The sequence below is a fragment of the Rhineura floridana genome, chromosome 6 (assembly GCF_030035675.1).
Source record: "Rhineura floridana isolate rRhiFlo1 chromosome 6, rRhiFlo1.hap2, whole genome shotgun sequence".
Taxonomy (NCBI): domain Eukaryota; kingdom Metazoa; phylum Chordata; class Lepidosauria; order Squamata; family Rhineuridae; genus Rhineura; species Rhineura floridana.
This window is the reverse complement of record NC_084485.1, coordinates 103,923,817-103,939,650: the sequence shown is the minus strand read 5'-3', so window position 1 is coordinate 103,939,650 and position 15,834 is coordinate 103,923,817. Positions and strand designations below refer to the sequence as shown.

Here is a 15,834-nt window from a genome sequence, read left to right as displayed (position 1 = left end):
GAGGAGAGGGGAAAAGCAGGTCTGATCATTTGCATGCTTATTGAGTTTAATGGGATTTACTCCTGTGCAATCTTTGTTAGGATAGGAAAAACTGACCATAGGGGAAGAGGAGTGGGGAGAGTGGGAAGGGGAAGGAGCATATTGGAGGGGGGCAAAGGAAGAGGGAGGGGTGTCGAGACTTTGGATTGGGATCGATGTGGGAGACAGTGGGGAGGGGGATTTGGAATTCCAGGAGTTGCAGCTGGGGAGTGGAAGAGGAGGGGGGAGAGAGAGAGATGTCTACAGTAAGAGACCTTGGGATTCCAACGGCCAGGGACTCATCCCTACCAGTTCTCACACCTCCCTTCGAGCAGCGGGGAGGGAAGATGGAGGAGGAGTCGGAGGGAAGAGGATACGTAACCCCTCCTCAGCCCAGTAGCCCTGGAAAGAAGCCGGAGTCCAGTTTCCACTCACCCGCCCCCCCCCCGGATGGGATAGAGACGTCAGTACCTCGGAAGGAGAGGGACCCAAGGATCCCCCCTCCCCTCGAGCTCGAAGACGGCAGAGGAGGGAGGAGCAGAAAAAGGCGGAGGGAGGGGGATCTCTCCGAAGAAGCGTGAGGCTGCGTGCCCGCCTCCCTCCTTCATAAGTGATGGGGAGGCAGGAAAAGTTTGCTCTGTCAACTTTCTTTCAACGCTGCAGGATTAGATAGTTAGGGAATCCAGTGAGTTAGATTAGAGGTTTGCATGAAGCGCAGTAAATTCAATGTTGTAATTTCCTTAATAAAGAAAGAATTAAACACACCCACGAGTTCGGTTATTGCCTCCCATCCTGGGCCCGACAAGGGGAGGGCAGGTTTGATCATTTATATGCTTATAGAGTTCAATGGTATTTACTTCCGTGCAATCATGCTTAAGATAGGTAAAACTGACCATGGGGAGGAGGAAGGGGAAGGGGAGGGAGGGGCAAAGGAAGGGGGAGAGAAGGGGCAAGAGGGAGGGGATAGGAGGGAGGAGAAGGGAGGGTGGGTTTGATCATTTGCATACTTTTTGAGTTCAATGGGATTTATTTCTATGCAATCATGTTTGAAAATGGAAATGGACTACCTTCAAGTTGACCGGACTTATGGTGACCCTTTGAATAGGGTTTTCATGGTAAACGGTATTCAGAGGTGGTTTCACCATTCCTCTGAGGCTGAGAGGCAGCTTCATGGCTGTGTGGGGATTCGAGCCCTGGTCTCTCCCAGGTTGTAGTCCCAGGGAAGGGGGAGGGGGAGGGAAGGGAGGGGGAGAAGATTGGGCGGGTGGGCACTGGACAGAGGGGAAGCCCCTTTCCTTTCCAAAAGGAAGACATTGTGAACAGTATCATTGCTTTTTTGTGTTTCCCTCACCTTTTTATTCTACAGCAGGCACATGTAGCCTCCCACCCAAATTTAAACCAAAGCTTTCCCTGCCACATCCACACCAGGCCTTTATTTCACTTTGGATAGTCATGGTTTCGCTCAAAGAATCCTGGGAAATGTAGTTAGTGAAGGGTGCTGAGAGGTGCTAGGAGACGCCCTGTTCCCCTCACAGACCTTCAATCAGAGTGGCTGACTGTTAAACCAGTCTGGCCACTGGAGCTCTCTCAGGGGAACAGGAGTCTCCTCTCAGCACTCTTCACAAACTACACTTCCCAGGATTCTCTGAGGGAAGCCATGACTGTCTCACGTGAAATCAAAGTCTAGTGTGGGTGTGGCCCCCTGCTTAGGCAAGCCCAGCAGCTGTGAGGCTTTTAGAATTCTGACGGTTCTTACTGTGCATGCCCCACGCTATCATAGGGTGCAAGCCATTAGTTATTAAATTAATTAAAAATCAGCCAGGCATTTTTTAAACTTTTAAACTGCAGAAGATGAAGGTCAGGGTATGGGGCAAGGTCAGTATTAGGATTACAGGTACTCTGTGAACATGGCTGATTTTTAATGAATTTCAACAGATTATGAGAACTCTCAGAGAAAAAAGTCCAAAAGGGCTCTGAGGTTTTTTCCTCTTTTTAGACTTTGAACTCTCGATTCTCTCTGACTGTTTTGTGTATCGCCATGAAAATTGACAGGGTTGTTAAGCAAGCGTTTCTGAGTTGAGGACTATAAGTTTTGTAAGGTTTTGTTTTGAAATGAGCTTATGGGAAGCATCAGAATGGCATGGGGGTATTTTCAATTTAACATTGCGGAATGTGAAAAATCCACACTGGCTATAGTATACAGCCACTCTTGTGGCTGTATAATACAGTAAAATGTAACAACAGGAGTTGCACAGAAACCACGAAAGGTATCCACATTTCTGGCATTGTTCAGTTTTATACACGCTTTAAATTGTTCAATGTGAAACATGCTTCCCTTGCATGGATCCCAGCAGGGCTGTCCTGTAACACTGCTCTACTTGTCCTTCCAAATTGCAAGGGGAATTGCTGCTTTATATTATACTTTGCTGTGTATAATTTATTCTGCTGATTCCCTTCCATTTCCAGAGGGGTGCAATTAAAAAATCCATTCTACAGTATCTGGACCACAGATGTTGGCACTGAGTTGGCTGTATCCTTTGCTTTTCACTTCAACAAAAGCCGTGCATTTTGCTTGTTATGGTAGGGTGTAGGAAGTGAAGGTTTGAAGCTATGGCTGCATTTTCTTCAGGGACTTTCCGAACCTGCTGAAAAGCCTGTTAACTCTAGGAAGGCAACGCCAATAAACTGATAGGAACTTTTCACTTAAATATTGTGGAGCATCTTGAGGACCAGTGGAACTGATTTTATGAATCTCTGGTAATTAAAATGGGTGATATGTTTATGGGGTTGTCATTAGAACAAGAAACTATTTTGTTGGTTGTCTAGTGCACACAGAAGTGACTGCTTATCAAGCTACAAGGGTAGTGATAAAACCTGAATGTCACTGCAGTACTTTTAGCTTGCAATCTTTTTTTTTTTTCAATAATTTTTATTCAGATTTTCATAAAACATACAAGACAAAATCATAAAACATTCAAAGACAAAAAACAAAATCAAAAATAGTTAAACAAAAAGAAAAAAAGAAAAAAAAAACAAAAATAAAAAATAAAGAGTAAAATATTGACTTCCCATTTGTCAAAGATCAAATCAGTTATAAGTCTATAATATATAACAATCCTGTCTCTTAAGTCATATTATAAAATCACTTTCCTCCAGTAGTTATCTTACTTAATCATCAAATCTCATAAACATTACTTTATTCTTTCCACAAAAAGTCAAAGAGAGGTTTCAATTCTTTAAGAAATATATCTATCAATTTTTTTTTCCAGATAAGCATATCGATTAATCCATCTCATTACTAATTATGATAATCTTATTGTCATAACCATAGTCAAAATAAACATTTCAATTAATCCATCACATCAGAATCTGTTAGGTTCAATAATTTCAGTAGCCATTGTTCTATTATCTCTATTAGTTCCATTTTCCATCTTCCATCTTCAGTAGTCTTGTTAAGTCCAGTAATTTCAATATCCAATCTTCCATTATCAGTATTCCATAATAATCTTGCTGTCAAAGCCATAGTCATATAGTAAGAGTCTGATGGGGATTACCTCTATCCCAAATATTTTCTTGCCATCCATTCTGAATAGGTTGCTGAAATACTGCTGTAAAATCATATCTCTGTTCTTTTTTTCAAAATACACTGGGTCATCTCTTAAAAGTTTTTCCATTGTCACATGGCTGCAGTTAATTCCATAGATTTTCTCTATATTGGGCTCCATCACATCATTCCAGTCCAGAAGATTATCCATGCCATTGATAACTTTATCTCTAGAATCTTCATTCATTTCTTCAGAGATAACATTGAGTTCCAAACAATAGATTTTATTTCTAAAGTCCATAGACTCCAAATCTTGTTCCTGTTCCACGTTGGTTCCAATCTCCGGGATCTCCTCTCTCACAGGGACCCCTATTCCAGTCTCCAGGGTCACCTCTCTCACAGGGACCCCTGTTCCAATCTCCGGGGTCTCCTCTCTCACAGGGACCCCTTCCAGGGTCACCTCTCTCACAGGGACCCTTATATCTTTAATCTCCTGCTTCATTTTACTCAATTCAATTTTCATTATCTCAATCTCATCCATTATTTTCTGAAACATAGTTATTTCCAGATTTTCAGCCACTTTCTTAATTGCCATTTTAAAAGAAAAATATAGGAAAACCACTTCTTATTTCAGCAACAATTGGGTTAATACTCCAAACTTGGTGACATCACAGTATAAACAGAGCAGACAGCCTTATCTCTCCAATAGTTAAGTAAACAAAATGCAGTTCCCAGGATCGAAACAATTAATGGCAATCGTCAAGAAACAGATTCGTCAAAATAAAATAGACCAAAAAGAGAGTAGTCTCAAAACAGTATAATATTTTTCAAAATAAAAATCTGGAATAGAAATCCCTCTTCTGTGTATATCTTTAGAATGCAAATCCAGGACAGCTTTTTGCAACAAAAACAGAGATAAGCTATTAATTAGTGCGTAGCAGAGAGAAGTTATGGCTCCCCAGTGAGATGTCAAAAACTGATCAATCTGGCAAATCTCTTTTAAACAGCAACAATTTAAGTCAAGTAAAAGAAAAATATAGAAAGAAGGGTGCTTGCCTGTTAGTGCGTTCTCTCTTAGAAGATAAGGTGAACGTTCGCTTTATCAGATAGAGCTTGCTGTTAAAAATCCGTCCCACCTTCGTCGGCTGGACCTCGTCCCATAAATTAATGAGATCTGGTCGTCCCAACAAAAATAGGCTTTGAGGTTAATCTCTTCGTTTCTCCCTACCCGGGAGAAGTTTAATCAGTCAAAAAAAAAAGAAAAAACTGACTGATATATCTGAATAAGCTTCTTTTGAGGCAGGAGCCCGTCTCAAAAGCAGGCACAGGCTAAGTCACCCTTCCCGGAAGTCACTTTTAGCTTGCAATCTAAATCGGGGACAGGCAGACCAGGCTTGTAAAATCCGCATCTTTTGGGGTTGGGTTATGTGTTTTTTGCTAGAACCTCAAGGTCCATCAGCCATCCCAAAGTGTGAAATAGTGGCTTGGGAGGGCAGACATATACTGAGAATGAAGGATCGGGACACGTGCTCAGCCCAGGACTTGAGGTCACAGCCCTTTGATACAAAAATCTGCTCCTGGTTTTCCCCCATAGTTTTTGTTTCAGCAGCCTAACTTTTTGGGAGGTGGGCTTGTTGCCATTGTTAAAATACTTGGCAGTTGGAGCCAATCTACTACAAAAACTACCCAGGTATCTTCTAATAGATCCCAATCTACCATCTCCCTAATCCTGCTCTAAACAAATTTCTTTGTGCACCTTCCCTACCATCTTAGCACAAGGCTTTTTATATTTTTAAATATTTTCTGTCATGTCTGTGTTCCTAAAAACAATTGCTCATTTTTAAGACCACATGCTTGGGCCAGGAGCACTTTCTGGCTTTCATTAATTCTTACTGCTAAATTGAGATACGCTAATACTCTGCTTGCGCTTCATCTCAAATCTTCAGCAAATCTTTCCACAGAGTTCCAGTTGGTGACTGCTTCCAAGCATCTGTGTATGTTCCAATGGAATGGAAATAACATTTCCAGCCTCCTGACGCTGTCAGTATTTTATCCCACATTAATTCCATGTCAAGAGTCCAAGGGAACCATAGGAGCACATCAGGTCTGGAACTGACCCCAAAGAAGGGGCTTTTTTATGCATGCACAGCCTCATTTTCACATGTGTAGGAAATTGAATGTTTTCCCTCTGAGCACTGTTGTGATAACTTTAGCAAAGCCATGCAAATTGCCTGTTGCTATCTCTGTGCCTGTCTACTGTGTTTGTCAAGTAACTTAACTTTATGGTTCAGATGGCATTTATTATCGTTGCCGGAATCTGCCTTTGTCTCTATTTCTTGTTCTTGTGTTTTATGGTGTTTCAAGTGTTCAGAAATATCAGTGGCAAACAGTCCAGCCTCCCAGCAATGAGCAAAGTTCGCAGGCTTCATTATGAGGTAAGGAATCTGAAGGTGGGCTGGAAATGTTTTTTAAAAATTACACTTTGGATCGATATTCCAATAAGTGACCAGTGAATTGTAACCAAACAGCCAAGCTATTTTGTCACTAGGGCCCTATCTGCACTATACATTTAAAATTGTCATACCACTATAAACAGTCATGACTTTTCCCAGAGAATCCTGGGAACTGTAGTTTGTTAAAGATGGTGACAGTTATGAGACCCCTGTTCCCCTTACAGAGTTGTAATTCTTAGAGTTCCCTTGTTCTCCTAACATTTATTAGCCCTGTTAACAAACTATAGTTCCCAGGATTCTGTGGGGGAAGCCATGACCTGTGCTGCTTTAAAAGTATAGTTCAGATGGGGCCTAACAAGAGTCTCGTGGAGAGATTTGCAGCTCTTCTCTGGGCTTCTTTCCTCCCAATCTTCTTTCCTCCCTGACTCCTCTCAGTTTTGTCCTCTCCTCCATTTATGAGATCCTTTCACTTCCCATGTTGTATGCTTTCTCAGCTCCCTAGCTGCTGCGTCCCTGTAGGCCCTTGTAGCCTATTTGTCTTTGCTATAGTCCTTTCTTCCTACCCTGCCTTTCTCAAATATGAAAACAGCTCAACCAATGTTGGGCAGAGACTCTTTGAATCAGAGCACCTCGGCAAATGATAGGCAGAATCTCTTCTGATTGCTTGTTCCTTCTGTGGCAGGCAAGTAGCTAAGCCAAACATTGCCAGGGCCTTCATTGCCATTACCGCTGAGACTACTGTGTTACAATGTAGATTGGCATGATGGAAACTAACGGATATACAGTACTGTGGAAGAGTATACACAGGTGACTACACACATCTCGCAGATTAAGCAACACACAAGAAGTAAAATTATTCTTTTATGTGGCACTCTTACCTGTGAAAAAGATTAAAAGCCTTTCAGCTTCTCAATATCTCTTCCTGCAGAAATAGTGTCGCAGTGTAGTGATGTATTTTTAGGCTTTGGCTAAGATCTTTCTTGCCCTTCCCCCCTAACTGATCACACAGATACAGCAATCCTATAGGCAAGGGTTTCTGCACATCATTGTTTTTCAACCATGCTTTGGCCGAGTTTCTGATCCTTGTGCTCATTCGTTACCTTCTTCCTGCCGACATTGTGTCAACAGCAATTGGGTTACTTCATTGTATTTTACCATATATCTGTTCCCTCAGTTAATCACTGTTCAGAAGAAAAAAAAAGAGGACCATGTCTGAGATGGGTTCCATAGCCTCCTCGTCCTTCCCACCCACTGATCACCTGCCTGTCGCAGCCGGTCCCTCTGATATTTCAGTGCGTTGCCTTTTGGGTGCATTTTTATAGAAGGAAAATGTTTCCAAAAGATGACCCCATAGGAGCACAGGAAGCTGCCTTCTACCAAGGCTTCAAACCATGACTCATTCTTGTTTGCAATGATTGGCAGCAGCTCTGTCTTTAAGGCATTCCCAACACTGCCTGAGTTTGAATCAGAGACCTTTGGCGTGCCAAGCAGATGGCTCTGCCACTCCCACTGAGCTTATAGCCCTTCCCCATGGTTCATGGGAAGGCTTTCAGGTTACCCCAGACTAAGAAATAAGGGCACTTGGCCCTTTTAGTCTGTCTTCTGCTTGCCAGGAGCAAGCATAAAAAAGAGAAAACAATGGAGAAGCTTGTAAATTGTATATTTGGGAACATACAAGTGGTTGGGGAATGGAGGGTGGCCACTCTCAGTAACATAAGGCAAATGTATACTTGAGGTTTTGGCTTGGTGGCACAGACTATAGCTGGAAAGTTGTGAGAATCATAACAGATCTCTCTATTTTCTTAACAGTTTTAATAAACTGATTTTATTAACAGAGCCTCTGTTTTGAAATATTTGAGGGACTTTACGTATTTACCCCCACTTGTTACGTTTCTGTCTCCCCCTAGGGGCTGATTTTTAGATTCAAGTTCTTGATGCTGATCACGTTAGCTTGTGCTGCCATGACTGTAATATTTTTCATTGTCAGTCAGGTGAGTATCCTAAAATCACTTAATGTAGAATTTCTGCAAATTGTGCCTGCATAGTGGTGACTGGATTGTTTTTAAAAGCTTGCTGGAAAATTTTTATAGTGCTTTGGGTAAGGATACTTCATCTGATGCTTCACTAATAAAGTGTTGTGATCAACAAGGAACCTTTTCATTAAGAACTTGGGCTTTTATTCTTCTTCCAAGACACGATGGTATACATTTCTTGATGTGGACCTTTAGCATGGTGCACGTTTGGAGAGCGGTGAAGAATGGACCTTGGCAGTATTTCCCTACTAAACATTTACTCGGACTGCTTTGCTTCCAGGCCCAGCACAAGGCATTGTACCCTCTGAGATGGGCCCCATAGCTGCCGCCTCCTTCCCACCCACTGATCGCCTGCCTGTCATTCACAAAGTGGTGGCAATAGTGTGGGCACACTGTCTGCTTGATTGCCACTGACAAAGTGACAGCACAGATCCTCCTTCGCTGAGGAAGGGGTCCTTCCTTAGACAGGCATTATGGGCAAGATTGCCCAGAAATTGCTTGCTCCTCTGCTGCTTTGCTGCAATGGCAACAAATTACAGTTTAAAATGTTGTTTCAGGAAATGTTTTAACTAATTTGCCAGTGGCAGCCCTGCAGATGCCCTCACCTCAGTGCCCTGCTCTGGGGAAGGACCCCTTCCTCAAGGTAAGGCAGGGAGCGTCTGTACCTGGCTGAGCAAGAGGGAGCAGCAACAGTATCAGAGTTAGCCATCCAAGGAGTTGTGGTGGCAACTGGGGGGTGTACAATCCACCACTTGAGCCACATGGCTTGGGATGGGGCTATCCCTGTTTCCTTTTTTTCGAGTCATTGCAAGTAGAGAGAGCAACCAATAAGGTCTTGCATAGGAATGAGGACTGGGGAGAAGAAAGGATGCATGGTTTCTGGTGTGGAAAGGCCCCCTTATCTAATGCTATGGTTGAGATTTGATTGCCTTTTCTGCTCTACCTATGCATTTGTGTTCCTCACTTGATTATGCCTACTCTTTCTCCTGGGTAGGTGACTGAAGGCCAATGGAAATGGGGGAACCTCACAGTTGAAGTGAACAGTGCCTTTTTCACAGGGATTTATGGGATGTGGAATCTTTATGTCTTTGCTCTGATGTTCCTGTATGCACCCTCACACAAAAACTATGGTGAAGATCAATCGAATGGTGAGATACAAGGTTTGATGCAGCTGTGACTTGGTTGGAAATCAGTAACTATTAATTAAAAGAATGGGGCTTCTGTTTGTTTCAAGTCTTAAGAACCCTATCATTACAACCCTGATTATGTTGAGCATGCAATTGTGACAGCAAATAAATGATCCTATATTGAGTGTATCAGGGGAAGACCTATATAATGGTTTTTTGGATATGTCTATTTCTTATTCTAGTCATGCAGAGATAGAGTGTAGGGTGGGCAGAAGATAGCCTTGGAATATACTGATAGATCTCTGGGTGATGTGCAGTAGATCACCAAGGGTTTGTCAACAGCAATGACAAAAAGGCTTTCTCCCTCTCCCCACCCCCACCCCCTGCACTTTCTAAATTAGGCTGCTGAGATGAAGAAAGCCTGGAGCGGGAATCCAGGAGTTTATTTTTGTGTAACAGGACTGTAAGATAAGTACTGCTACTGATAACAAATTCCTGAGCTAAATACGTTGCTCAAGTGTGCATTTGTTCTAAAAAGTTAGTTGCCAACGGCAACAAGGCTTCAAGACCATGGTTAAGTCCCTGCAGTTTGAGGGTACCCTGTTTCACACCTGGCTTCAGTTAATGGACCTCAGTTTTCTAGTAAAAAAAAAAATTCCTGTAGCCTGAAATCTCCCTACCCCTGCTGTAGCCAGTGTGTAATACTTGGATAGATAATACTGAACCAACGCAAGTATGTAAAGTCACCTATTTGAATTGTACATTTATTGATCATCTGTGTTGGAATTCTTTTAAAGATGATGTTTTTAGAGTTTTGTTGTTTGTTTGCCTCTCAGGGGCTCCTGTGATACAAATTTAATAATAATTCACTAATAGGCCAAAAAGATAGCAGTTTAAGAACATACCTATAGCCAACAGATATTTCTATTAAACTTTAAAAAGCAGGGAAATTGAGCAGCTATAGTGAATGCACTAGGGGAGCAGGAGACCTGACCTCCTCTCTGAGATATTGAACTGCCCTGCAAATTTGTAAATTTTTTTTAACACAAATTGTGTTGGTCTTTCACAGTCCAATCCACTTCCTGTGTCGCTTGGAAGAATTTGAAGAGGAGAGGAGAGAGGGCATGGGGGAAGGGGAAAGGCAGGTCTGATCAATTGCATGCTTATTGAGTTCAATTGGATTTACTCCCATGCAATCATGCTTAGAATAGGTAAAATTGACCATGGAGGAGGAAGAGAGGAGGGGACAGGAGAGGGAAAGGGGGGAGGGAAGGGCAAGGGAAGGGGCGAGCAGGTTTGATGATCCGCATGCTTTTTGAGTTCTATACAGTCATACTTAGGATAGGTGAAACTGACTTGGGGGAGGGGCAGGGAGGGGGAGGAGGGGGAAGGGAAAGAAGTGGAAGGGAAGAGATTGGATGGGTGGGCACTAGGCAGAGGGAAAGTCCCTTTCCTTTCCTTTCCTTGGCCTCTCAACTGTGGAGTGCCACAGGGTTCTATCCTCTCCCCCATGCTATTCAACATCTATGTGAAACCGCTGGGAGCCATCATCAGGAGTTTTGGTCTGCAGTGTCACCAATATGCGGGTGACACTCAGCTCTATCTCTCATTTAAGTCCTCACCAGAGTTGGCTGTGAATACCTTGTCCAAATGCCTGGAGTCCGTAAGTGGATGGATGGGAGAGAACAGACTGAAGCTAAACCCCAACAAGACCGAGGTGTTGCTTGTGGGTGATAGGAGAAGGTTGGAAGATTTAGACTTGGTGCTTAATGGGGTGAGATTACCCCTGAAGGACCAAGTCCGCAGCCTAGGGGTCATTCTTGACTCCCAGCTGTCCATGGAGGCTCAGGTTTCGGCAGTGAGCCGGGCAGCTTGGTATCAATTACATCTGATACAGAGGCTGCGACCCTACCTTCCTGTACATCTGCTCCCACGAGTGATACATGCCCTGGTCTCCTCTCGCTTAGACTACTGTAATGCGCTCTACGTGGGGTTACCCTTGAAAACGGTCCAGAAATTGCAGCTGGTACAGAATGCGGCAGCACGCTTGATAAAGCAGAGCCGTCGCTGGGATCATATCACCCCAGTGTTGGTAGACCTACACTGGTTACCAGTTGTTTACCGGGCCCAATTCAAGGTGTTGGTATTGACCTTTAAAACCCTATACGGTTTCGGCCCAGTTTATCTGAAGGAACGCCTCCAGTATCACCAATTATGCCGCCAAACAAGATCAGCCTCACAAGACCGTCTCTCGGTCCCACCGGTTAAAACAGCTAGGCTGGTGCGGACCAGAGAGAGGGCATTTTCGATCGTGGCCCCCACCCTCTGGAACTTGCTTCCTTTTGACCTTCGACATGCCTCCTCCCTGATGGGTTTTCGCCGAGCCTTAAAGACCTGGCTATTCAGGCAGGCCTATGGGGTTTCTGGGGTGGACTAGTTTTATGGTGTATTAATTGAAGGATGGTTTTAGATGAATTGATGTTATGACTTGTTGATTTGTATATTGATTTATGTATTTTGCATTGTTGTACGTCGCCTAGAGTGTCCATTAACTCGGACAGATAGGCGACTAACAAATAAAATTTTATTATTATTATTATTTAAAAGGAAAACACTGTGAACAGTATCATTGTTTTTCAGAGTTTCCCCCGCCTTTTTATTCTACAGCATATACATGTAGCCTCCCACCCAGATTTAACCAAAGCTGTCCCTGGCCACATCCACACCAGAACTTTATTTCACTTTAGGCAGTCGTGGCTTCCCCCAAAGAATCCTGGGAAGTGTAGTTTGTGAAGGGTGCTGAGAGTTGCTAGGAGAGGCCCTATTCCCCTCACAGAGCAACAATCCCCAGAAGAGGGGCTGACTGTTAAACCACTCTGGCCACTAGAGCTCTGTCAAGGGAATAGGAGTCTCCTAACAACTCTCGGCACCCTTCACAAACTATACTTCCCAGGATTCTTTGGAGGAAGCCATGACTATCTAAAGTAAAATAAATGTCTGGCCTGGGTGTGGCCTTCTGATTAGCCAAGCCAAACAACTGTGAGTCTGGCTGTTAGAACACTGATGGTTCTTACTGACCATGCCCAACGCTATAATAGACTTCAATGTTAAATTTCTTAAATTAATTAAAACTCAGCCAGGCATTTTTTTATCTTTTAAACTGCAGAAGATGAAGGTCAGAGTATGGGGCAAGGTCAGTAATAGGATTACAGGTACTCTGTGAACATGGCTGATTTTTAATTAATTTCAACAAATTATGAGACCACTGACAGGAAAAAGTCCAACAGGGGTCTGGATTTTTCTCTCTTGTTTTACACTCTGAACTCTCAATTCTCTCTGTTTTGTGTATCGCCATGAACATTTAGAGGGTTGTTAAGCAAGCGTTTCTGAGTTCAGGACTATAAGTTTTGTAAGGTTTTGTTTTGAAATGAGCTTATGGGAAGCATCAGAATGGCATGGGGGTATTTTCAATTTAATATTGCAAGATGCAAAAAATCCATGCTGGCTATAGTGTACAGCCACTCCCATGGCTATATAATAATCATGTGGACAAATCACCTAGAGATGTGTTCTCTGTACCAGATTCTGCCTCAGTTCAGGAACTGTCTGAGAATCCTGCATATTGGCATCTGAGTTGTGTTTCAAATTTTGATATAAAGATTCTTAAAGAAATTGTTCTATTAGTGCCAACTTTTCAGAAACAATGTTCACTTCCAAAGTCTTGTAGAGGTCTGTTCCATTACTTTCTCCACACTGAGGTTGAGCTTTGTCTGAGCATGGATTTACATTTTCAGGAGACCTGGGAGTCAACTGTGGAGAGGAACTTCAGCTCACTACAACCATAACCCGCATGGATGGGCCAACAGAAGTTTACAAACTAGCTCGCAAGGAAGCCCAGGAGTAACCATGAAAGCGCAACTCATTAGGCACAAACTGCAGGTGACACACGGAATGATGATGGTACTTCCTGATAAGGATATGTGTCTGAATGAAATCATCCCAAAAGTGCCTAGCACTGATGGTGTATTTTCATAGAATGGTAGCAACTTGGCAAGAAAAGTTGGAAATGCTGCTTGATAATGGTGTATCTTTCTTTGGGGAAGGGGCTCTCATCAGATTTGACTTCTTTTCCCAACACTCCTAGTTTGTCTTGAGAATATTAACTCCAAAAGAAGAAAAAAGAGAGAATGAGAGTTGACTTAGTGAAAGGATAGGTGCCCATTTCCTTGTATGACCTTTGGATCAATATCTCATTAATTATCAACACACCTGCTGCTGCTTCTGCTATGGACATTTTTGGGAAACATATCTGAACACTTTATGTTCTTTCTAAGTTGAGGTTTTATTCCATAGTTTCCAATGCCTACATTTAGAATCATTTTTGTTCTTTATTTATATCACACTTATGCAGTTCAGTTAATATTTACATGCTTTAATAAACACATTCATGGCTTCTTTCATAGTTTAGCGTAACACTACTTTTTGTAAAGTTTTGGTACAAAAAGGGCATTTCAGCTTTAAGTCAAACTGTGTGTATGAGCGCGAGAGAAAGTGTGTGTGTGTCTGTGAACACTAACAAGTCTATCTGGTGTAGATACCTTTTTATATGCCCTAATAATCCCTGTTTACTTGTATGATACATAATCCATGGAACTGAAAGAGTGTGCGTGTATGTGGTTTTAAAATGTTGTTCTTTTTCTTTTCTTTTAATAAATGCTCCAAGTAACCTGGGGAATACTGTAGATCTTTTTTTTGTACTATGAATAAAATATACAAATGTTATGGATTTTGTTGACTTTTTTGTAGAGAAACATGTAAGTTAATGTTGTATTTTAAGCTGCTGACATCTGCTGGAGATTCAATGTATTCCAGTGGGCAATCACCACCATAGTTTCATAAATGTAAACATAATTCAGGCAAATTGATAGTTTAAGATTGGGGAGAAGAGGGCCCCATCTTTCATTGGGTTAAGCAGAATTCTATTGTTTATAAGGAGCATATTATTGCAACAGGGCTGGTTTCAGTATTCTGGAAGCTGCTAAAGAATCTCCCACCACCTAGGGTAGAACATGCAAACTCTGTCAGATGACTCATGCAAAAAGCCAAGTTGCAAACTGTTTTTTGAGGAAGTCTCCCTCTTGGTGATGTGATGCAGTTTTAATGAAGCAGCATTACCATTCTCCATGCAGGTGTTAATCTTTCCCTCAGACATTTGCAGGCATTGTCCTCCCAACAGTTTTAAACACATGGAAGGGAGAGGGCAGGGCAGTTATGCAGTGGAAAGTCATGTCTGTGGAAGCGATCCTGCTCTACAGGCCCTGTAAAGGCTTCTAAATGATATGGGCAGGCCCACTTCTACAGATGGGCTCTCCCCCAAGTGTGAATAGCAGATGTTGCCCATTAAAGGAGCCCCATTAAGCGGCAATCAGTACAGAAGTCTGATTTGCAAGTGGCATTCAGCTACTTTGTGCTGTGGCAACATGATTGCCAAGATCACGGCTTAGCAGGAAGGCTATTCTGCTAGCTTGGATAACCATACTGCATTTTGGGGTTGCTAGGCAATGACCAAAAAAGGTTTTAGGCTGGCAAAAAAGGGAATGGGTAAAGGTGGAAGAGAAATAGGGAAATAACAAGGAATGAGGAAGCTCTCTTAACTGCAGAGGTATAATGGTTTAGTACAGCTGTGGGGAGCCTTTGGCTCCAGATGTTGTTGAACTACCACTCCATCATCCCTGGCCATTGCCCATGCTTGAAGGGGGAGGGCTGATGGGAGTTGTAGTTCAGCAACAACTGGAAGGTCAAAAGTTCCCCACACATGGCTTAGTATTTGCAGCATCTGAAGCAGAGCAGAGTAAGGACCCTAGGCTGAGGCACTTAAATGTCCAGGGTTTGCTAGAAGTCTTTTGAAAACTTAGGATAAACACATCCATGTTTTGAATTCTAGACCGATTATCATACTTGCACTTTATGCTACTGTATGTGTTTCTACAGAGGAGTTGTGAGGGTAAAAGGATTATATCCCATTGAGTTGAGAGCAAACCCCAGACAGTGACCATACACGCTCCTTTGCTGTGCATTTTTCTCTTTATTGAAGATCTGTCTTGCCTAGACATGAATTCTCTCCCAGATTTTTCCACTCCTGATGCTCACAGAATGGCAATTCACTCAAAACAAAACGCAAACCCACAAGTTGCATACATGATGCCATGGGAGTTATACGCCTGGTCTACACATGCAGCAGAATTAGGTAGTAGAGTCCTGAGGTGGTAGAGTAGACCCTACCACTTCAGGCTCCAGGTAGGGGAGATACCATTTTTGAATGCTCCCTAATTTAAACAGCAACAAAACTCCCTGCTATGCACCTTTTCTACTTTCACCGAGTCATATGAGAACATTAAAAAATGTGTGTACTCGCATGTTGAAGGGGTACAGTCTATGTTACTGCTTCAGAATTCTTACCCAGTTCATTCTGCTGTAGGGTTCATTTTGATAACTGCATCATTTCAAGCTAAAGCAACAAAGAGAAATTACTCTCAAGCTTTGAGTAATCTCTATATCCTCTTTACCCTGGCCTTTGACACCCGAGATGTATTTTTTTAGGACCCACCATATTTTGTGACTCGGGTGGCTTAATTGTTTCTTACACTATATTTTAAAGT

At 42.6% G+C, this 15,834-nt stretch overlaps 1 protein-coding gene across 2 annotated transcripts in view; it reads left to right on the top strand.

The window, feature by feature from the left end:
- The window catches only part of WLS (Wnt ligand secretion mediator), a 75,158-nt gene extending 61,201 nt beyond the window's left edge, over positions 1-13,957 (top strand). The window contains exons 8-12 of one of the 2 annotated variants that reach the window (XM_061633392.1): positions 2,485-2,548; positions 5,854-5,997; positions 7,923-8,006; positions 9,043-9,196; positions 12,970-13,957. In XM_061633392.1, the coding sequence (XP_061489376.1) occupies positions 2,485-2,548; positions 5,854-5,997; positions 7,923-8,006; positions 9,043-9,196; positions 12,970-13,079 (556 nt within the window). In that variant the 3' untranslated portion in view covers positions 13,080-13,957. Of the gene's footprint in view, positions 1-2,484; positions 2,549-5,853; positions 5,998-7,922; positions 8,007-9,042; positions 9,197-9,576; positions 10,382-12,969 lie in introns of those variants that run through there. The other variant, XM_061633393.1, reaches the window with a different exon arrangement.
- The last annotated feature ends 1,877 nt before the right edge of the window (positions 13,958-15,834 follow it).